This window comes from Jaculus jaculus, chromosome 3, assembly GCF_020740685.1.
Source record: "Jaculus jaculus isolate mJacJac1 chromosome 3, mJacJac1.mat.Y.cur, whole genome shotgun sequence".
Taxonomy (NCBI): Eukaryota; Metazoa; Chordata; class Mammalia; order Rodentia; family Dipodidae; genus Jaculus; species Jaculus jaculus.
Window position 1 is genome coordinate 165,732,132 of NC_059104.1, and position 22,541 is coordinate 165,754,672.

Here is a 22,541-nt window from a genome sequence, read left to right on the forward strand (position 1 = left end):
GTTACACACTAAATAAGAATAGACACAGAAGCGTTGTGCTTGGAAGCTTAGCTGAATTCGCACTTCCTTACCCAGCCAACAGTTCTATGGCATTTGAATTCATACGGCATCCGAATCTCTTGTAAAAGTGCAGTGTTCAAAGTGATAGAAGTAGAGTTTGGGGGGCTGGAGGGATGGTTCAGCAGTTAAGGCGCTTGCCAGCAAAGCCAAAGGACCAGGTTTGAGTCCCCAGTACTCACGTAAGGCCAGATGCACAAGGTGGCACATGCATCTGGAGTTTGTTTGCAGTGACTAGAGGCCCTGGTGTTCTTTCTCTCTCTCTCTGTCCCTCTCTCTCTCTGTCCCCCCCCCCCACCTCTTTCTCTCAAATAAATAAGTAAAATATTTTTTAAAAGTACAGTTTTCATGCACATAGTGAGCTTGGATACAAATTTTACTTAGCATATTAATGAAAGAATAGCAGAATGACAAAACCCACTCAGAAGAGTGTTGAGAAACTAACCTGTAAACATAGTAAGGAAATAAAAAGGTGACATTAGTTTGCTGAGTTAGACACAACCTTAGTTGATATACTACAGGACAAAGCCTCAAATTTTCTCTTCCTCAAAAGAATTCCTTTCTGGGGCTGGGGAGATGGCTTTGTGGTTAAAGTGCTTGCCTGTGAGGTCTAAGGACCCAGGCTCAATTCTCTAGAACCTTTGTAAGTCAGTTGCACATGGTGGTGCATGCTTCTGGCGTTCATTTATGGTGGCTAAAGGTCCTCACATGTCCATTTTCTCTCTCACTCGCTAACAAATAAAAATAATTAGGGCTGGAGACATAGCTTAGCTCTTAAGGCACATGCCTACAAAGCCTAGGGACCCAGGTTCAATTCTCCATGTCCCACTCCCACATAAGCCAGGTGCACATGGTGGCGCACACATCTGGAGTTCGTTTGCAGTAGCTAGAGGCACTGGTGTGCCCATTCTCTCTCTCTCTGTCTGTCTCTGTCTCTCTAATAAATAAATAAAAATAAATCTAAAAAATAATTTTAAAATCCTTTGCATCTTTATTGGTCAAAACTCATTTCTGTTTTATATAAATTATATCTTACTTTAGTTAGTCTACCTCTCAACTCATTTCTGTTTTATATAAATTATATCTTACTTTAGTTAGTCTACCTCTCTTAATCAGAAAGAATAAATGACTGGGTGTTGTGGCACCACACCTGTGATCCCAGCACTCAGAAAGCCAAGGCAGGAGAGTCATAAATTAAGGCCAGCCTAAGCTATATAGCAAGGCCTTATCCAAACAAGAGTGAAGAACAATTCAAACCCTCATGCAAAGCTGTAGTCCCTTAAATACTGAGTGCTTGCCTAAGGGGCCAGGCATGGTGGCACACATCTTTAATCTCAGCACTTGGGAGGCAGAGGTAGGAGGGTTGTCATGAGTTCGAGGCCACCCTGAGACTACAAAGTGAATTCTAGGTCAGCCTCGACTAGAGTGAAACCCTGCTCTGAACAACCAAAAAAATGTTCTGCTATGATATTATGATGTCAAGTAATCAACTTTTGGCCTTTTTTTTTTTTTAAATTTTTATTTATTTATTTATTTGAGAGCGACAGACACAGAGAGAAAGACAGATAGAGGGAGAGAGAGAGAATGGGCGCGCCAGGGCTTCCAGCCTCTGCAAACGAACTCCAGACGCGTGCGCCCCCTTGTGCATCTGGCTAACGTGGGACCTGGGGAACCGAGCCTCGAACCGGGGTTCTTAGGCTTCACAGGCAAGCGCTTAACCGCTAAGCCATCTCTCCAGCCCAACTTTTGGCCTTTTTTCCCCCTAAGTTTTGAATAATATTATAGTCTTTGATTGTAACTTCTACTGATTATTTGAGGCTAGTCTCATTGTGGTTTTGTGTTACTTGGCTTATTATTAAGAGGTTCCTTGTTTTAGAAACTGCAAGTCTAAAGTCAGGCTGGGTTAAATAACTACTAACGCTGTTAAATTAAGATCTAGAGATGAGGTCAGGAATCAATACAGCCTCATTTTTTTTTTTTTTTTTTTGAGGTAGGGTCTCAATCTAGCCCAGGCTGACCTGGAATTCACTAGGTGGTCTCAGGGTGGCCTCGAACTCACAGTGATCCTCCTATCTCTGCCTCCCAAGTGCCAGGATTAAAGATGTGCTCCACCACGCCTGGCTACAGCCTCAACTTTAATCTATCATTTAAGAAATCTTTTCATCCTTATTATTTATAAAATAAATTTATGTCCACTAGTTTTTACCTTTAAACTAGGCTATTATCTCCGTCACTACATGCGATGCTGGCACAATGTGTGACACCAGACAATTCACCTTGGAAGGTTTTTCAGCATTTGCTCCAAATAGCAATTACATCTATACCTCGGATGGGGACAAAGAGTTTGTCACACCTGATTGAATGGAAAAATTCTTAAATCTAATCCTGCAGATATGGCCTAATTAGTGATACATGAACAAAAAAGAAACAGTTTTATTGAACCTATGCAGATCAGTACATTATCATGAAAAGTAGAGGTAGACTTTAAGTCTTTGTTCCTAAATTCTTAGGGGTTAGTAAATCAAGACTCTAAATACAAAGAAGGCTTTGCACAAGTACAACAGGATTCAGAGAAAAACAGCTGTAACTCTTTGTCATATGCCCATCAGAAAGAAAAACATTGAACCAATGTTTGGAGCTAGGGAGAGGCTCAGTGGGTAGGAGTGCTTGCCAAACAAGCTTAAGGACCTGAGGGGACCTGATTCACTCTGAGTTCAATTCCCCAGCACCCATGTACAAACAGCTGGGCATGGGCACACTTGTAACCCCAGTCATGTGTGGAGAGACCAGTAAATCACTGGGTCTTGTAAAAACTGGCAGTTCGGGCTGGAGAGATGGCTTAGCGGTTAAGCGCTTGCCTGTGAAGCCTAAGGACCCCGGTTCGAGGCTCGGTTCCCCAGGTCCCACGTTAGCCAGATGCACAAGGGGGCGCACGCGTCTGGAGTTCGTTTGCAGAGGCTGGAAGCCCTGGAGCACCCATTCTCTCTCTTTCCCTCTACCTGTCTTTCTCTCTGTGTCTGTCGCTCTCAAATAAAAAATAAAAAAATTAAAAAAAATTTTTAAAAAACTGGCAGCTCTAAGTTCAGAGAGAACCTCATATAGAGGAAATACACAAGTGAGTGATAGAGGAAGGTAAGTCTGCGTGTGTGCACGGGACAGTGCACTGCACACACATGTGCGTGCATACACATCATGCCATACATACTACCTATGCACATGCAAAAAATAATTAAGGCCAACAAGATCCCAAAGTAAACAGTCATAATCAGATTGCTCATATCTGTTCATGCCATCTGGCATAGCTAATGTGTCACTGTATCTTGGGTTACCAACTTCTTCACAGACTCATGTCCCACGCGTAAAATACAGCCCTGGAAATCCTGGCTTGGTCTCCTATCACAGAGGAATTTGTATCTTCTTGAGATGGCAGTGTCAGCTCAAAATTGAAAATCCTGTTTCATGTGTTTATTCCGTGTGGTGTCAATAGATTAGGGTGTGTGTGCCACACACAGTACTTTTCAACCTAGATTTGGAAGGATTCTGTCCTTCCAAAATTCTGATGTATATCTTATGGAATAGATCTTACAACAGAAGTAGGAAGAAAGCAGAAATCACTTGATGGTAACTGAATTTGTCTGTTCAGTTTATTACAGTAAGCAATAATATCAGAAAGATGAAGAATAAAATGGCTGTGTTTATAAGGTGTAGTCCACAATTATTTTTAAAGGTTTAAGTCTGTTTCCTTTGACACTAAGAACACAATATGGATAGTGAGAGCCCATGCAGGAAGACGGTGTGATGGAAAAGGGATGTGTTACTTTAAGTTATCCAAGAAAGGGCTGGAGAGGAAAGTCAAGATGAGAATATACAGGCCTTTTAGCGCAAGTCTAAGGAAGATCTTTACTAGAATATAAAAGAAATAATCATAAACTCCAGAATTAAATGGAGGGTACATTTTATTTCTCTCCTTAGCAATTCTTGTCTCAGAACTAGTGCTTCAGGGGGCCTAGTGGTTTGAATGGTAATGAAACCGCATGGACGTACAGCTGCATGTGGAGTTAGAAAATGTTTTTGATGAGAATCGCTGTTTCTTTGATATGTTTATTTTTAGCACAAACCTTTTATCAACATGGATCCTCTATCAGAAGCTGATAAAAAAAGAGCAAGCAACCAGTCGATCCCATTACTGAGTGATGTATTGCAACTTGCCAAGAAGGAACAAAAGTTTGTGATATTTGATCTTTTTCATCCTCCAGTAGAGCATCCTTACAGAAACACATTTGTCCGCAAAGTAGTAAGAGTCATCCTTGAATCTAAAATTGAGCAACATCTGGTACGTCTACCTAGTATTCATGATAGAAATTGGGAGCTGGGTAGTTTGTCTCAAGAGCACAGCAGTTGAATTTTACCTACCTTGTAGATCTTCTGTGGGATCTATAAGTAATTTTGCTTCCTTTGGAATTGGAGAGGATCTGAGAATGACCCAGCAAACTGCATCTCAGTCAGGGAAAACATTCAGATTTGTTTGCCATTCCAAGCCATATGTAATATCAGTACCCCATTAAAGAATAATTTGTATAATAACTGTGATGTGGCCTGCAACGTCATTCATATAGATCTGTAGAAAGAGCTTTGAGGACTTAAGCATTAATGACTCATATAGAAAGACACATGATTCTTGCTTGGATAGAGATTTGTTCATCATTCTTTTCAGAAGCAACTCTCTTTATTTGAGCAGTCATTAGTTCCAACTTACTTAAGTTCTCAGAATATGGGAGAGCTATAAGTGAAACAAGTATATAGCGTCTTGCAAATGGAGCTGTTTCCACAGATGGTCACTGCAGCGTCCCTGCTGTCATCAGATAATGGCCTCTCAAGATTGACTTTTAGCATCAGTAAGCAAAAGAGAAGTTTTGCTTGATGTTCCTATCTCCCAACTTTTTTTTTTTTTTTTTGTAGCATAGTGAATTCAGTCTAGGTAAGTGCTCTACTACTGAGCTACACTCCTAACCTTCACCCATTGTTTTTAGTTGGACATTTGCCTTTTATTCTTATTTGAGAGTGACAGAGAAAGAGGGAGAGAGAGAGAGAAGGAGAGAGAGAGAGGGAATACTTCTGATCTTTAAGGGACACTAGACCTTGTACTGGTAGCAGCACTTACTTTGCTTGCTAGCCTTAAGCAGTGATTGAGGATTGAAAACCAATCTGTGGTGCCTCAGGGCTCTGACCTGCTTATCCTGACTCACAAGTCCACAATAGCCCCTGAATGCCAAGCAAAATGGACAAGCAGACAACTCTTGGGTGTGAAGCCCTTGTACTCAGTTCTTGATTTTGCTCCAGAATTAAGTCATTTGAGGTTTTGACACCATCCTGCTCTGGCACTCCTGGTGGAAGGGCCATGTGAGAGTCAGCCTTACTACCCAGTTTTTTTTGTATGAAGTATTTTGTATACAGCAGCCCCTCATGTCAAATGTTAACTGAAGGACTGAGAAGTCTAGGAAAAAGTTCCATAACAGCCTTTGTGAAGGCTCCATTTAAAAAAATATATTTAATTTTAATTTGATTTGTTTGAGAGAGAAAGAAAAAGGCAGATAGAGAGACAGAGAGAATGGGCACACCAGGGTCTCTAGTCACTGCAAATGAACTCTAGACATAGGTGCCACCTTGTGCATCTATCTGGCTTATGTGAGTATAGGGGAATCAAACCTGGGTCCTTAGGCTTCACAGGCAAATGCCTTAACCACTAGCCATCTCTCCAGCCCATGAAGGCCCCATTTTAGGAGTTCATTAAATAATGTTAAGTCAAGTTAACTGCTTCACTAAGGGCTAGAATCTTTCTTCCCCTTCTACAGAGACCTGCCAGTACTGGAATGGAGTGCCATCCATTCTCAGCAGGTCATCTTGTACTTGCACAAGTCCTTAACCATTAAAAGGCAATCTGTTTCTCCTTACAGATTTTTTGGTTGCCATCTTTTGATAGGAGCTATGTCAGGTACATGGCTCCTGGTTTTCAGCAGGTGGGTCGTTTATTACCCACTGAACGTCTTACTCGAGAAAATATAAGTATTATAAATGTCGATTATAAGAGGCTGTTCTACAGGGGGATGAGGTAAGTGTTTGACCACCCTTATCTTGAAATGTATTGCGTTAACGTTAACAGAATATGCATTTCACCTTAACTACTTCACCTCCCCTTCTCACTTAGGATTTCTTTGCTTGGTTATCTTCTTTGAATCCTCTACTTTTTCCTTCCTGCCTCTCCCTCCCTTCATTTGCCAATGAATGTTTACCAACTGTGACAGCTAGGTTCTGTTGTTAAATTGATCACATTAGGAATGGCATGAGAGAAGTGTCCCTTGGGAAGGTCTGCCAGTGCATTGCTAGGAGGGATGAATTGGGCAAGGAAGTCCTTCCTCCAGAGTGGGCAGTCCTTCTGGTGGGGAGCTCTAGGAGGATGTGGAGTGTTTTCTTTGGAAAAGGCTTTTTGTGCATGCTTTCTGCCTGGCTCCCCTTGCCACTTGCTCATGTGTATGTTTGTGTGTGTGTCTACCATTTGGCTGTCCTCTGGAGAACATTGGAACCCAGCCTGCATCCAGCCTTGTGGACTGAGCAGCTGCCTGGTTCTCTAAGTTTCTAGCTTTGTGTCATCAATTAGTTCACAGCGATCTCGATTGCTTGTCTCTTCCACAAGGCATCATGTTGGTCCATTGTATTGACGATATGCTTACTGGATCAAACATGCAAGAAGTAACAAACACTGTGGATTATTTATAGAGTATATGCACATCAGAGGATAGGAAATAAATTCAACCAAATTCAAAGGCAGGGCTGGAGGGATGGCTTAGCGGTTAAGGCGTTTGCCTGGAAAGCCAAAGGACCTTGGTTCGATTCCCTAAGATCCATGTAAGCCAGTTGCACAAGGGGCCACATGCACCTGGAGTTTGTTTGCAGTAGCTGGAGGCCCTGGTATGCCCATTCTCTCTCTCTCTCTCTTTCTGTCTGCCTCTCTCTCTCTCAAATAAATAAATAATTTTTTTATTTAAAAAAAAATTTTTTTTGGTTTATTTTTACTTATTTATTTGAGAGTGACAGAGAAAGAGACAAAGAGAGACACTGGGTGCGCCAGGGCTTCCAGCCACTGCAGAGGAATTCCAGATGTGTGCACCCTCTTGTGCATCTGGCTAACGTGGGTCCTGGGGAATCGAGCCTCGAACTGGGGTCCTTAGGCTTCACAGGCAAGCGCTTAACTGCTAAGCCATCTCTCCAGCCCAATAAATAAATTTTTTAAAAAATTCAAAGGCTTCTACCTCAGTAAAATTTCCAGGAGTTCAGTGGCATGTCACTGTGCAGCAGTATTTCTTCTAAGGAGAAGTACGGTGATATTTCTTCTAACAACAAGAAGTTGTTGCATCCGGCCTGTCCTACCACTAAGAAGGAATGCCCAGTGGGCCTGTGTGGGTTTTGGAGGCAGCACATTCCCCATCCAGCTGTGTATTATGGCCCATGTGTATTTCCAAGTGACTCTGACAGTCCAGAACAGGAGAAGGCTTTTTAACACGTCCAGGCTGCTGTGCGGGCTGCTCTACCACTTGGACCATATGATCTGGCGGACCTAATGGCACTTGAAGTGACAATGGCAAACAAGGCTGCTGTTTGGAGGTGAATCACAGTGGAGACCCTTGGGATTTTGGAGCAAAACCCTGCCATCATCTGCAGACAATTGTTCTCCTCCTGAGAGAGAGAGCTCTTGGCCTGCTGTTAGGCCTCAGTGGAAACTGAGCACCTGATGATGGGCTGCCAAGTTACCACGTGCTCTGAGAAACCCATCATGAGCTAATGTGATCTGACCCACTGGACCATAAGGTTGGATGTGCAGAGCAGCAGTCCGCCACCAAATGGAGGTGGAATGGATGTGATCGGGTCCAAGAAGGCACAAGTAAGTTACATGAAGAAGCTGCCCAAATGTCTATGGCTTCTATTCCTGCTACTTTGCCTCTGTCCTCAAGCATGTACCTATGCCACAGGTGTGCCCTGTGGTCAGCTGGTTTAAGAAGAAAAGACTAGGGCCTGGCTTACAAAATGGATCTGCATGTTATGCAGGCACCATCCAGAAGTGGACAGCCACGGCATTACAGCCCTTTACTGGGGCAACCATGAAAGACAGTGGTGAAGGGAAATACTTACAATAGGCAGAACTTCAGTCAGTGTACATGGTTGTGCACTTTGCTTGGATGTAAAAATGGCCAGATGTGTGGTTGTATGCTAATTCATGTCTGGGACTTGGAAGAAGCACTGTTGGAAAATTGGCAAGAAGGACATATGAGGAAGTGGTATGTGGATAGGTCTCTGAATGGGCAAAGGATGTAAGGATACTTGTGTCATGTGTAAACCATCCAAGGGTGACCTCAGCAGAGTATGTCTTTAATAATCAAATAGATAAGATGACCCGTTCTTTTACTAGCAGCCAACAACTGCCTGGCCATCCCTGTTGTTGTTTAACAGGCCCATGAGCAAAGTGGACATGGTGCTAGAGATGGAGGTTCGACAACATGGTTTTCCACTACCCAAGGACAACCTGGCCACAGCTGCTGCTGAGTTCCAGCCTGTCAGTAGCAGACGCCAACACTTCATCCTCAGTATGGCACCATTCCTCGGGGTGACAAGCCAGCAACCTAGTGGCATGTTGACTACATTGGACCACTTTCATCATGGAAAGGGCAGCATTTTATCCTTAATAGAAGAGACACTTACTCTGGGTATGGACTTGCCTTTTCTGTATGTAATGTTTCTGCTCAAACTACCATCTGTGAGCTGTCATGGTATTCCACCCAGCATTGCTTCTGACCAAGGAGCTCACTCCACAGACAACGTCGTGCAACAGTGGGCTCGTGCTCATGGGATTCACCGGTCTTGCCATGTTCCCGCCATCCAGAAGCAAGTTGGCTTGGCAGAACAGCAGAATGGCCTTTTAAAGAAACAGTTGCAGTGCCAACTAGGTGGCAGTACACTGGAGGGCTGGGGCAGGGTTCTCCAGGAGGCTTTATGTGCTCTGACTCAGTGTCCAGTATATGGTACTCTTTCTTCCATAAGCAGGATTCACAGGCCCAGGAATCAAGGGGTGGAAGTGGGAATGGTATCACTCACCATCAGTGACCACTAGCTAAATTTTCACTTCCTGTACATGCAACCTAATGCTCTGCTGCTGGCCTAGATAGAATTTTTGGTTCCAAAGTAGGGGGTTCCGGCACGGGGTTGGTTCCATAGTACCAACATAAAGCGAAGCCAGATGCACAAGGCAGAGCCTTCATCTGGAGGCTGTTCGCAATGCCTGGAGGCACTGGTGCATCCATGTATATACTCACTTTCTCTCTTTGCTTGCAAGTAAATAAATAAAATATTTTTTAAAGCAGAAACAAATAAACAAAACAAAAAAAAAAATCCAAAGTGGGGCTTCTGTCAGGAGACACAAAAGAACTCCATTGAACTGGAAGCTAAGACTTCCCCTGCCACGTGGGCTCCTGATGCCCTTGAGTGAACAGGCTAAGAAAGTCATTACAGTGCTAGCAGGGGTGATCTATCTGGGTTACCAGTGTGGAATTGGACTGTTCCTCCACCATGGATGTAAGGAAGAGTAGAGCTGATGTTGCAGTCAATTCCACCTTGTAGGAGTGAACATCCAAACCAGACACAGGATATGGGAGAAAGGGATTTATTTCAAGCTTACAGATCCAAGGAAAGATTCATCAAATAGCAAAAGAATCTGGCTTCCATTCATAAATCCAAACAGAGAGACACCATCAACAGCCAGCACCACAAGCAAGCACAGCCAGAGCTCCAAACCTCTGTGCATAGCTTTAGGCTGGAATTCAGATCTGCCCCAGTGACATGCCCTCCTCCACTCCCCGACACACACTGTCACAGGAGTCTGTCTGCTAGGAGCTAAAGCTGCAAACTCAATTTTAATAAAACATGTGAGTCTATGGGGGGGGGGGGGGATATACGTTCAAACGCCCACACCTGGAATCCAGGAGATCCTTCAGTATGCCTCTCGGTGTTACCATGCTTGTGATCAAGGTCAATAGTAAACTATAACAACCCAATCAAGGCAGGAATGAAGGTATGCATCACCCCTCCAGGTAAAGAACCAGGATGTGCTGAGGTGCTGCTGAGGGTGGAGGAAACACAGAATGGGTAGTAGGAGAAGGTAGTTACAAATACCAGTTAAGACCATGTGACTAGTTACAGAAATGAGGATTGTAATTACCATGGATGTGGCTGTCCTATTTGTTAAGCATGTTTATAGGGCTAGAGAGATTTCTCAGTGGTTAAGATACTTGCCTAAAAAGCCACATGATCTGGGTTTGATTCTCCAGTACCCATGTAAAGCCAGATGCACAAAGTGGCACGTGTATCTGGAGTTTGTTTGCAGCAGCTAGAGTCCCTGGCATGGCCTTTCCCTCTCTCTGTCTCTTTCTGCTTGCAAATAAATAAATAAAATATAAATTTTAAAAATTAAGAGTGTTTATGCATTATGTATACAAATACTGAGATTACTTTGCTTTTCATCCCTCTATTTCCTTTTCTTTTTGAGGTAGGTTTCACTCTAGCCCAGGCTGACCTGGAACACACTCTGTAGCTTCAGACTGTCCTCGAACTCATAGTGACCCTTCTACGTGTATCATCATGTTGGGATCTTTCCTCTATTCCTCTAGTATGTGATTAGTATGCACTGAGATAATATCAGTAATTAAGTGTTGCTAAACCTACATTTAAACCACTGGCTATTAGAGACTCCCAAATGACTTGAAGGAAAGGAATAGTGTACTTCCAGTTGTACGCAGGATATCAGGTTAGGGGGAATTAATGATCTCGTTATTACCTTAATTTGGAAATTAAGCCTGACATTAAGATACAGTTTAGTGTCAAGTTGCCAAGGGGTGAACTTGTGACTGTTAAGTTCTATTGTCAACTTAATTGGATTAGAAATCAAGTAAGAGATGTGACTCTTGGGTGTGTCTGTGCTGCATGTCATTGTCCAGTCTAACTGGGCAAGGTCATCCTTTCTTCAGAGTTTTCAGCTCTTCCATTTGAGGACTGTGTATAAGGAAGTGCCAGGAGGCCATGGAGTTTCTCTTGGTCTGCTCGCTCATGCTGTTTGCTGTTTCCTTTTGCCTGACTCCCCTGGCTACTCACTTGTGAATCTACCATTTGGCTTGTCACCTGGGGACATTGAAACCTAGCCTACACCCAGCTTTCCTGGACTGAACAGCTACTGAGCTCTTTGACTCTCCGTCTTGTAGGCAGCTATTGTTGGACTGCTCAGCCTGTATCTTGTAAGCTAATCCAGTAAATCCCCCTTTTAACCCATATTCATTCTATCAGTTCTGTTCCTCTAGAGAACCCTGATACACCAAATCTAGACTGTGACCCGAGGGAATAGCAGCTAGCTCCTCCTCCTTTGTCCTTTCGTCCCTCACCACTCAACACATGTTTTTATATGCTTGGTATTTCTGTTTCTATATATGTGGACACTGAAAAGTCAGATCTCAAAAATTCTTTTCTAGCCGGGCGTGGTGGTGTACACCTTTAATCCCAGCACTTGGGAGGCAGAGGTAGGAGGATTGCCGAGAGTTCGAGGCCACCCTGAGACTACATAGTGAATTCCAGGTCAGCCTAGGCTAGAGTGAGACCCTACCTCAAAAAACCATAAAAAAAAAATTATTTTCTCTTGTAATTGCCAAGTGAATTGTAGTGCTTCATAAATAGCTGTGTGATATAGACAGCCATATTTATTTAAAAGAAATTTTGCATGTGTGCATGCATAGTGTGTGTGTATGTGTTCATGTGTCTGTGCAGGTGTGCATGCATGTTTTGGGGCATGCATGTGTGTGTATGTACAGTGGAGATTGATACTGAGTGTTTTCCTTGATCTCTTTCCACCTAATTTATTGAGTTGGGGTCTCTCATTTGAACACAGAACTCACCAATTCAGCTAATCTAGCTATCCAGCTTGCCTCAGGAAGCTCCTGTCTCAGCCTCCTTAGCACTAGGAGTACAAGCAGGCCATCTTGCCTATCTGGCATTTTACATGGGTGCCAGGATTCCAAACTAAGGTCCTCCTATTTGCACAGCAAGTGATTTACCAACAGCCATTTTCCCAACTCACTTTAAGAATTTTTAAAAAATATTTTATTTATTTATGTACTTACTTGAGAGAGAGAGAGAAAGGCAGGTAGAGAAAGAGAATGGGCACACCAGGGCCTCTAGCCACCGCAAACAAACTCCAGACTCATGTGCCATCTTGTTGTGCATCTGGTTTGATGTGGGCACTGGGGAATTAAACCTGGAACCTGAACCTTTGGCTTTGCTGGCTTGCACCTTAACTGCTAAGCCATCCCTCCAGCCCAAGAAAGTTTGTAAGTAACATGTATTTGTTGTACAAAATGATGAGCTTCAATTCATTTTGACATGTTCATATGTGTTTTTAATGCACTTTGCACATCGTCATCCTGTTACTCTCTCGTTGCCCTCCCTCTGATCTCCTGCCTTCTTCCTTATATTTTCTGAATCCAGATTCTATATATGAGACAAAAGCCATATGATATTTGACTTTCTGAATCTGGCTTATTGCACTTTAGATGATGATAACCATTTCCATCCATTCTCCTACAAGTAACATAACTTTTTTCTTCCTTGTGGCTAAATAAAACTCCCTTATGTATCTACACCACATGTACATGTTGGTGGACATTGAGGCTGATTCCACAACCTGACAATTGGGAAGAGCTCCACAAGAAATTTAGAGGCACCAGAACCTGTACTGTGTGCTTGGATCCCTTCAGGTGTGTTCCTCAGAATGGTGTGGCAAGATCATAGCTAGTTCTGTTCTTAGTGTTTTGAGGAGCCTCCATTCTGATTTCTGTATTAGCTGTACTAATTTACACTTCTACCAATAGTTTATAAAGCCCCCCCCCACATCCTTATCAGCATTGTTTATTGTTTTCTTACATAACAGCCATTCTGACTAGGGTGGGGTGAAATATCAGTGTAGTTCTGTTTTGCATTTCCCTGACAGCAAAAAATATTGAATATTTTTTTCATATACTTATTGGCATTTGTACTTATTTTTTTTTAATTTTTATTAGCATTTTCCATGATTATAAAAAAAAATTCCATGTTAATTCCCTCCCCCCCACTTTCTCCTTTGAAATTCCATTCTCCATCATATTACCTCCCCATCACAATCATTGGCATTTGTACTTATTTTGAGAACTATATGTTCACCTCTTATGTCCATTTGTGGATGGGACTTTTTTTGAGAATTTCATATTTTAAACTTTTTTTTTTTGGTGTTTCAAGGTAGGGTTTCACTCTAGTCTAGGCTGACTTGGAATTCACTCTGTATCCTCAGGGTGGCCTTGAACCCATAGCAATCCTCCTACCTCTGCCTCCTGAGTGCTGGGATTAAAGATGTGCACCACCAAGCCTGGCCTTAAACTTTTTTTCTGATGTAGGATTTCACTCTAGCTCAGGCTGACCTGGAATTCACTATGTAGTCTCAGGGTGGCCTCAAACTCATGGCGATCCTCCTACATCTGCCTCCTGAATGCTGGGATTAAAGGTGTGCACCACCCATGCCTGGCTTATTTTAAACTTTTATATATTCTAGATATTAATTCCTTGTCATATGAGCAACTGGCAGTGACTTTCTGCCATTCTGCAAACTGTCTTCTCCCTCCTCGTTGTTTTCTTTTCTATGAGAAGCTTTTTAATTTTATGTAATTCCTCCTTGTCAATTCTTGCTATAATTTCCTGGGCTATTAGAGTCCTCATAAAATTTCTATCTATGCCAACATCCTGAATGTTTTGCCCATATTTTCCTCTATCAGTTCCAAATTATTACATTAAGATGTTTGATTCATTTCAAGTTAATTTATGGACAGAATAACAGATAAGGATTTAGTTTGATTCTTTTACATATAGATGTCCAGTTTTTTGCATTTGTTGAAAAAGTTATGTTTTCTCCAATGTATTTTTGACACTTTTGTCAAAAATCAAGTGGCTGGGGCTGGAGAGATGGCTTAGCGGTTAAGCGCTTGCCTGTGAAGCCTAAGGACCCCGGTTCGAGGCTCGGTTCACCAGGTCCCACGTTAGCCAGATGCACAAGGGGGCGCACGCGTCTGGAGTTCGTTTGCAGAGGCTGGAGGCCCTGGCGCGCCCATTCTCTCTCTCTCCCTCTATCTATCTTTCTCTCTGTGTCTGTCACTCTCAAATAAATAAATAAATAAATAAAAATTTAAAAAAAATCAAGTGGCTGTACTTATGTGAATTTATTACTGTGTATTCTGTTCTATTCCACTTGCCTTCATGCCATTTAGTTGCTACTACGTATGTGTGTGTGCATATATGTGTATATATATATATACACACACACACACACACGTGTGTGTATATATATGTATACACACACACATATACACACAAACATGCATATATATGTATATGGTAATTTGATTTGATATAAGACATTGCAATACCTCCAGCATTGCTCTTTTTACTCAGGATTGCTTTAGCCATTTAGGTTATTTTGTGCTTTCATACAAACTTTAGGATTGCTTTCTAGTTATGTGAAGAACAGCATTGGGCTGATGAGTGGATAATGCAGATATGGTGGATTTACACAGTGGAGTTAGGATAAGGGTTAGGTAGTATTATTAGTTTAAGTCTATGCACCAAGGCTGAGAGCTTGCTGAATAGCACATGACAGGTCTATACACAGCAATTTCTAAATCAGGCTTAAAATTTTTTTGGAAGGCACTTACACAGTACATTTTCAGAGCCCTTGAATTTCGGGAAATGACTTGACTAGAATCACCAGGGGTTCTTGCACCTGTTTCTTCCTGTCTCTGTAGATTTTGTTGCAGGAGCTACTGACATTTCATGTCCTGGGTAAAACTGGGTTTTATTTCATTCCTAGTTTTTTTTTTTTTTTTTTTTTGCGGTAGAGTCCCACTCTAGCCCAGGCTGACCTGGAATTCACTATGGTGTTTCAGGGTGGCTTCGAACCCGCCTCCCAAGTACTGGGATTAAAGGCGTGCACCACCACACCCGGCTTTCATTCCTAGTTCTTATAAAAACTCTTCCTTTTAAAAATTTTAAGTGTTAGCCACTTTAGTATTTTTTTTCCCCCTAAAAGAGTGCTAAAGGAGCCCGGCACTGCGCTAGGCTTAGATCTACGGCAAATGGCAGGGTTTCTGTTGTAACTTGTGGGTAGTCAAGTGAAAAGACTCATGTGGGTTGGAGAGATGGCTCAGTGACTAAAGGCACTTGCTTATGAAACCTGCTGGCCTGGGTTCAATTCCCCAGCACCCACGTGAAGGACAAAAGTAGCACATGAACCTGGAGTTTATCTGCAGCAGCAAGAAGCCCTGGTGTGCCTATTCTCTGTCTTCCCTCTAGCCCGTCTCTCTCTGTGTATGCAAATAAATAAAAAATATTTTCATAAGACTGATGTGTGAGCAAATCATTAGAATCAGTGGCAAGTGCTAGGATGCAGGTAACTGCAGGTGCCACACAGAGCCATGCCCACAGGCATTTATACGAGCTTGTAGAAGTGGCATTTAAAGAGCTGATGACTTTGAAGATCGCTTCTCCCAGCAGTTCCTTGAATTTGGCTGTGATGGGAATATTTACAGATTTGGAATTGTTAAAGAGAGGGATTTCCTGTTTGTTGTTGAAGTTCCCCTATTCTTTTTTTTTTTTAAGATTTATTTTTATTTATTTATTAGACACAGAGAGAAAGGGAGAGAGACAGAGAGAGAGTGTGTGTGTGAGAATGGGTGTGCCAGGACCTCTAGCCACCGCAAATGAACTCCAGATGTGTGCGCCCCTTGTGCATCTGGCTAACGTGGGACCTGGAGAATCAAACCTGGGTCCTTAGGCTTCATAGGCATGTTCCTTAACTGCTAAGCCATCTCTCCAGCCCCCCTATTCTTTCTCTTCCTCTCCTTGCTTTCTTAGGGCATCTGTCTCCCCAGCACACCTCGGGAGCTGCAGGGGCAGCGGTGCTAGACACAATCCTTTATCCGCTGTCCTTGGAGCAGCTACTTCCGGTGACAGAGACACAGCCTTTCACAAGCAGGGTGGCGGTTGCTCTTTGAGATGTTGAGAGTCAAACTGGGCTGAAATCCCCTATGGCTTGTTTTTGTTCCAGGGAGTATAAAGCTGCTAATATCTACATCAACTTATACCTCGTCAACGAGCCTTGGCTCTTCTCACTGGCCTGGTGCTCCAAGATTAACTCAGTGACCACGGACAACATCAAGCTGCTGAGTCAGCTCAATCACCCTCACTTCTTCATGGTGAGCAGCACGTCTCGGTCGTCCTTCTAGGCCTGGTCCCACAGTGGTCTCTATCCCTCTCTCCTCCATTGCCCTGTCTGCAGCCTTGGGGACATCTCCAGAGCAGAGACATCTGGGAACACTAAAGGCGTGGCCTCCTCTGTTCTTTTGACCTTTCCTCACAATGTGCTTCACATACCATGTGTAAGTGAACCTCTGAGTTGGGCACCATTATTATCATCCCCATGAGGAAACCTAAACACAAAGGTATCATTGTGTACAGTCTCCTGATACACAATTAAAAGGGGTTGGGGACAAGCAGGGGGCGGGCACTGAAAGAAAAATCGTGAGGTAAGATTCAGAATGAGAGCTGACTGTAGGGCTTCATTGTTATAGCACCCCTCCCTCTCCCAGGGGTATGGCAATAATGCTAATGGCCTGGGCTTTGGGAAGAAACCCAAAGCTTCTTGATCGCAAAGTGAAATCTGTCTCCCTAACAAAATGCTCTCGAAGAGGCCAGCAGTTATGCAGGTGCCTTGCCCTGAAGTCTTGTTCCAGCCCTTCTGCACCTCACTGCCAAGGGCTGGGGGACCTGCAAACCTGGCTTACAATCCCACGAAATGCCATTAGTTCGTTCCTGTGGAGGGAGCCTCAGATAACCAGTTACTGCGCTTCTTATCTGAATAAATAAGAAAAGTTGGCTGAACAGGACACAACAGCATGCAATAGAAAACGTTTTGTTTTGTTTTTGCTTTTTGAGATTCTCGCCAGGTTACTCATGCCAGTTTCAGACACCTGGGCTCAAGCTGTTCTCTTGTCTTAGCTTCCCAAGTACCTGGGACTGCAGAGTACACCACACCCAGCTAGCTAATGGTTTAATTGTGCTGCTTTGAAAGTTAAGCCTTAGGTAGAAAACCTGAAGTGGGGAATGACCTCAGTCCACCCTCATGGACCCCTGTTTTTTCTGTTCAGGAGAGAATCCAGGTCAAATGCGTAACCTCCCAGGGCTAGTATGGCATTAAAGTCCCCTGGTAAAAGTATGGAATCACTAGTTCCTTTTGTCCTTGGAGACATGAGCAGCTTTCTGGAGGCAGTAGTGCAATGGTTAGCTTTTGGTGGCAGCTCCCTTGGTACTGGCAGTTTTTCTACCTGCCTCTCTCCACAGCCTCTACTTAATGTGCTTGCTTATGTATTTTATACACTTAAAAACATTGATTATAAAAGTAACTGTGTGCATTCAGTTAATATCAAGATTGTAACGCATAAAGCAACACAACCTTCCACAACCCTGTCTCTGACTCAGTAATGTCTCAAAGGTGTCCCTTTGGGAGGTATGCTTTTTATGTAATGTGATGTAGTCAATTCCGAAAGTCCTTTGAGCCCATAATAAATGTGTGGGATTCAAAGTTCAAAAACTCTCTTAAGAGATAGAAGCTTTTTTAAAAAAGGAAAACTTCCTTCTGTACACAGTAGGCCTGGTCTTTGGTAAAAGATCAATGCCATGCGTCATTTTGTTCAGGAAGAGGGGGCTTTCCTGACAGCCTGCCCGTGAGGACTCAGGTCTTGGCTTTGGCATTCATTATGCGAGCCTGGAGAAGTTAACTTGTCTGCACCTCTGTGGTTTGTGCTTTTAAGCTGGTACAGTAGTGCAACGGAAGCACTTTTATCCATGCAGTCTATTCTGACAGGTGCTCTGTCAGCTGAGAATGTTAAAGCGGACAAAGCACTCAAACTATACTCCGTCAATTAGATTTTGTTTAAGACAGGTCTTGCTGTATAGCCCAAGCTGTCCTTAAACTTCTTTTTTTTTAATTTATTTTTTTAATTTTTTTTTTAATTTATTTATTTGAGAGTGACAGACACAGAGAGAAAGACAGAGGGAGAGAGAGAGGATGGGCGCGCCAGGGCTTCCAGCCTCTGCAAACGAACTCCAGACGCGTGCGCCCCCTTGTGCATCTGGCTAACGTGGGTCCTGGGGAATCGAGCCTCGAACTGGGGTCCTTAGGCTTCACAGGCAAGCGCTTAACCGCTAAGCCATCTCTCCAGCCCTATTTTTTTAATTTTTATTAACATTTTCCATGATTATAAAAAAATATCCCATGGTAATACCTTCCCTTCCCCTCCTACACTTTCCCCTTTGAAATTCCATTCTCCATCATATTACCTCCCCATCTCAATCATTGTACTTACATATATACAATACCAACCTATTATGTCCTTAAACTTCTAAATGCTGTGATTACAAGTCTGTGCCACCACACCTGGCTCAGTTACCTTCTGATACTTAACAAAAACCACCTAAAACTTAGTGTCTCAAAACAGATAGTTATTAGGTATCATATTCTATTGGCTAAGGGGTAGCTCTCATCTGAGCCTGCTTGGCTGGGGCAAGTAGTATAAGATGCCCTGATTGATTTGTCTGTAGTCTGACCTGAAATGACCTGGCACTCCTTTCAGGAGACCAACCCCACACCCACTGTGTTCCAGGCAAGACCCAATGCAAACACACTTTCAAAAGTATTTATTTATTTATTTTCAAGCAGAGGAGGGCAGACAGACAAGAGAGAGAGAGAGAGACAAGAGAGAATAGGCGAGCCAGAACTTCTAGCCACTGCAAAGGAACTCCAGATGTATACTCCACTTATTGTATCTGGCCTTACACCGATACTGGGACTTGAACCTAGGTCGTTAGACTTTGCAGGCAAGCGCCTTAACCACTGAGCTATCTCTCCAGCCTGTAAGCATACTTTCTAAGGTTTGACCAAAGAAAATAACAAGGCGATATCTAGATTCAGGATAGCGGGAAAACAGACTTTGCCCCTTACTGGCAGTACAGCTAAGTCACATCCTAGAGGAGCCTGAATGTAGGATTGGAAGTAATGCTGTGCTCAATATGCACCACATATGCCTCATGTTTCACTTTAAAACTTCACTTACCTTTTTAATTTTATTTATATATTTGAGAAAGAGGCTACTGTGACAATTAAATGTGAAAAGACCACTGAAGTATTTACAGCTCTTTCCAGTCTCCTATCAAAGACTCATTAATTTTTGGTTGCTATTAGCATTGTTATAATCATTGAGTTATTGCTCATATTGTTACTCGGCCCAAGGTAAAACTTTAGGGTAGGGTGAAGAAATGCCTAAGAAAGACTGAAAAGCTCCTGCTGGGCCCAGTCACATCAAATAGACTAGAAAGGGAGCTGTGGAGGTAAAGGGGAGGATCACACCAAGGAATCACCAAGACCAGAGACACTGTGTGTGGGGTCTGCAGCGAAGCCTGGCATGAGCAGAGCCTGGAGGAATGGGCACAAGCCAGAAGGGATTATGGCTTAACATATTTACATGAAGACATTTAATTCAGAAATCCCATAGTACCCAATGCCAGTCCCCTTACTACTTGCTTTAGCATCCCCTGGGTTGGGTGTTAAAAATAGGGATTGAGCCGGGCATGGTGGCGCATGCCTTTAATCCCAGCACTTGGGAGACAAAAGTAGGAGGATCACTGTGTGTTCAAGGCCAGCCTGAGACTGCATAGTGAATTCCAGGTCAGCCTGGACTACAGTGAGTCCCTACCTTGAAAAACCAAACAACAAAAAAGAAAATGGAGATTGTGGGCTGGAGAGATGGCTTAGTGGTTAAGGCGCTTGCCTGCAAAGCCTAAGGACCTGTGTTCAACTCTCCACTTGTCATGTAAGCCAGACACACAAAGTGACACATGCGCAAAGTCGCACATGCACACAAGGTGGCATGTGCATTTGGATTTCCATTACAGTGGCTGGAGGCCCTGGCATGCCTGTTCTCTCTCTTGCTCTCACTCTGTCCCATAAAATAATAATAATAATAATAAAAGCCAGTGTGTTGGGCTTACCTCAATAAAAAGAGGAGATTGTGAGCCAGGAGTGGTGGCGCACACCTTTAACCCGAGCACATAGGAGAAAGAGGTGGGAGGCTGGCTGTGAGGTTGAGGACAGCCTGGGACTACACAGTGAGTTCCAGGTCAGCCTGGGCTAGAGTGAGACCCTGCCTTAAAAAAAAAATTAAAAATTGAAAAATAAAATATTTTTGAAAATGGGGCTGTAGGGATGACTTTGCAGTTAAGGCATTTTTCTGCAAAGCCAAAGGACCCACGTTCGATTCCTCAGGAGCCACATTAGCCAGATGCACCAGGGGGCGCACGCATCTGGAGTTCATTTGCAGTGGCTGGAGGCCCTGGCGCGCCCATTCTCTCACTCTTTCTATGTTAAGTAAGTAAATAAATAAATAAAAATAAAATATTTTAAAACATTAAAACATTGGCGAGTGCTTCCACCTCCAAGATGAGCTCTTTGAGCCCATTTGTTGTCAAATACCACGTTTTACGATTTCAGTATTAAGCTGGGTTCCTCTTATTGCAGTCATATGCTTTAGCTGGTTCACTGGGATAACGTAGCTATAGGAGTCTTTCCTGAGGGGCATGGGTGTAATAAACTCCTTTAGTCTTTCCCCCCAAATCTCGGTGGCTCTTGAGTTCCCCATATTCACTTTCTCTCTCTTCTCTATCTCTTTTGAAAGGGAAAAATTAAATCAAAATTAGATAATACTTTTCTTAAACCATTCCAGTATATAGAGCAATCCCTTATGAAAACAAGAATACTAATTGCTGTAGGTAAATTGGAGCCCTTATGTATAAGGATTTCCTTCCTGTCCCTAAATTCAGAAGCATTTGGAATTTGCTGGTTAGATTTTCTCCATTTGCTATACTGAGGTGACCTGATACCAGCTAGGGGTGGGGGTCTCTGTTACAGGAAAACTGATTTGTTTGTGTGGCACCCTCTTTTACGGTGTCCTGCCCTAGCTCAATCTCCCTATCAAGTACAGTTGCCCACACTTGTTTGCCTAAAAATATGGAGAAAGGTTTTTATTTGCTGTCCGTAACATACTTCCAACTCTTGAATTTCTAAGAATGGCTAATCATCCTTTAAAATGTCTAGAAAGATGAGGTGGGTGGTTTCCCTGTGCAATGCTTTTGAACACAAAGGACAATTATGTATTTGTACGTTCAGAAGCCAGCAGCTCTCCTGTTTGTTCATCGCCGAATGTGCTATAAACGACGGCTTTCAATTAAAGTGAGATGTGTCCGCATCCCCAACAAAAAAAAACAAAACATTGTCGATTGTGATCCCTTAGGTCTGTATGTAATCCTCCAAGGTCCGTGACTGAAAGCTGCTCAGGAAGACTTGGCTCTACAGCCCGCTTCGGGAAACCATACTACAGAGCAGTATAAGAAAGCCGATGACCTGAGCTGGAGTCCCAGCTCCAGAATAGACTTGATATCTGACTTCTCTGGGATTCCTCCAGACTTCTGCCTTGAGCTCTAAGGAAGACGAAGGGCCTGGAGTGTTTTACTCTTGTAGAGCTCTTGCGTGAGGTGACAGGATGGCTGGAGTCTCTGTTTGAGGCTGCCACATCAATCCCACCTCCTTCACCTCACCCCACCTCCTTCACCTCACCCGCCCTCCCCTTCTCTCCCCTGTAGCCCGAGCAGAAGAGCAGGTGCTTGGCCCTTACGACCCAGCACTCCTTCCAGTTAAATGGCTCTTTAACTGTGGTTCCTTTTATGTTTTGCAGACACCAAGTTACTATATGTATGTGTGGCTTCTCATGGATATTGTTTCTGCAGTTTTCATTTGTATCATATTTACTTTTCACTGGTAAGTAGTTAGAATTAAAAGTGCCAGTGTCGGCCAGTAAAAGTAATTACTTATTATGAAAAGCCTATTTAGCTTTTACAGGAATCTGACACAGATCAGTTATACTCTTCCGATGCCCTCTGCGGCAAGGTGGGGTAACAATCTGAACCTCTCCTCTCCTCGTTCTGCCTGCAGCTCCTCATCTCTCTCTCTCCTTCCCAACACAACATTTTCAGAAAAATTCTCATTAAAGCTTAACCAAGCCTTTTACTGTGGATTAAGCATGGATGGTGAAGAGGGGGCAGGGGTTGAAGGTGTCTGTAACAGGCACCCATCTTTCTCACCCGCCACACGATGAGAGATCAGGAAGGCTGGGTCATAGCACCGGCTTTGTTTCTCAGTTGCTGAATGATCCTGAGAATAAAACTACTGTCCCTTTCTGCTTTTTGGGCTAGTCTCCTTTTATGTCTGC

General features: G+C 43.2%; 1 protein-coding gene across 1 annotated transcript in view; it reads left to right on the plus strand.

The window, feature by feature from the left end:
• Gdpd4 (glycerophosphodiester phosphodiesterase domain containing 4) overlaps window positions 1-22,541 on the plus strand; it is a 62,270-nt gene that overhangs the window by 33,972 nt on the left and 5,757 nt on the right. Inside the window, exons 11-14 of the mRNA XM_012948281.2 lie at window positions 4,169-4,390; window positions 6,012-6,166; window positions 16,271-16,418; window positions 22,008-22,090. Coding sequence (XP_012803735.1) covers window positions 4,169-4,390; window positions 6,012-6,166; window positions 16,271-16,418; window positions 22,008-22,090 — 608 coding nt within the window. The remainder of the gene's footprint in view (window positions 1-4,168; window positions 4,391-6,011; window positions 6,167-16,270; window positions 16,419-22,007; window positions 22,091-22,541) is intronic.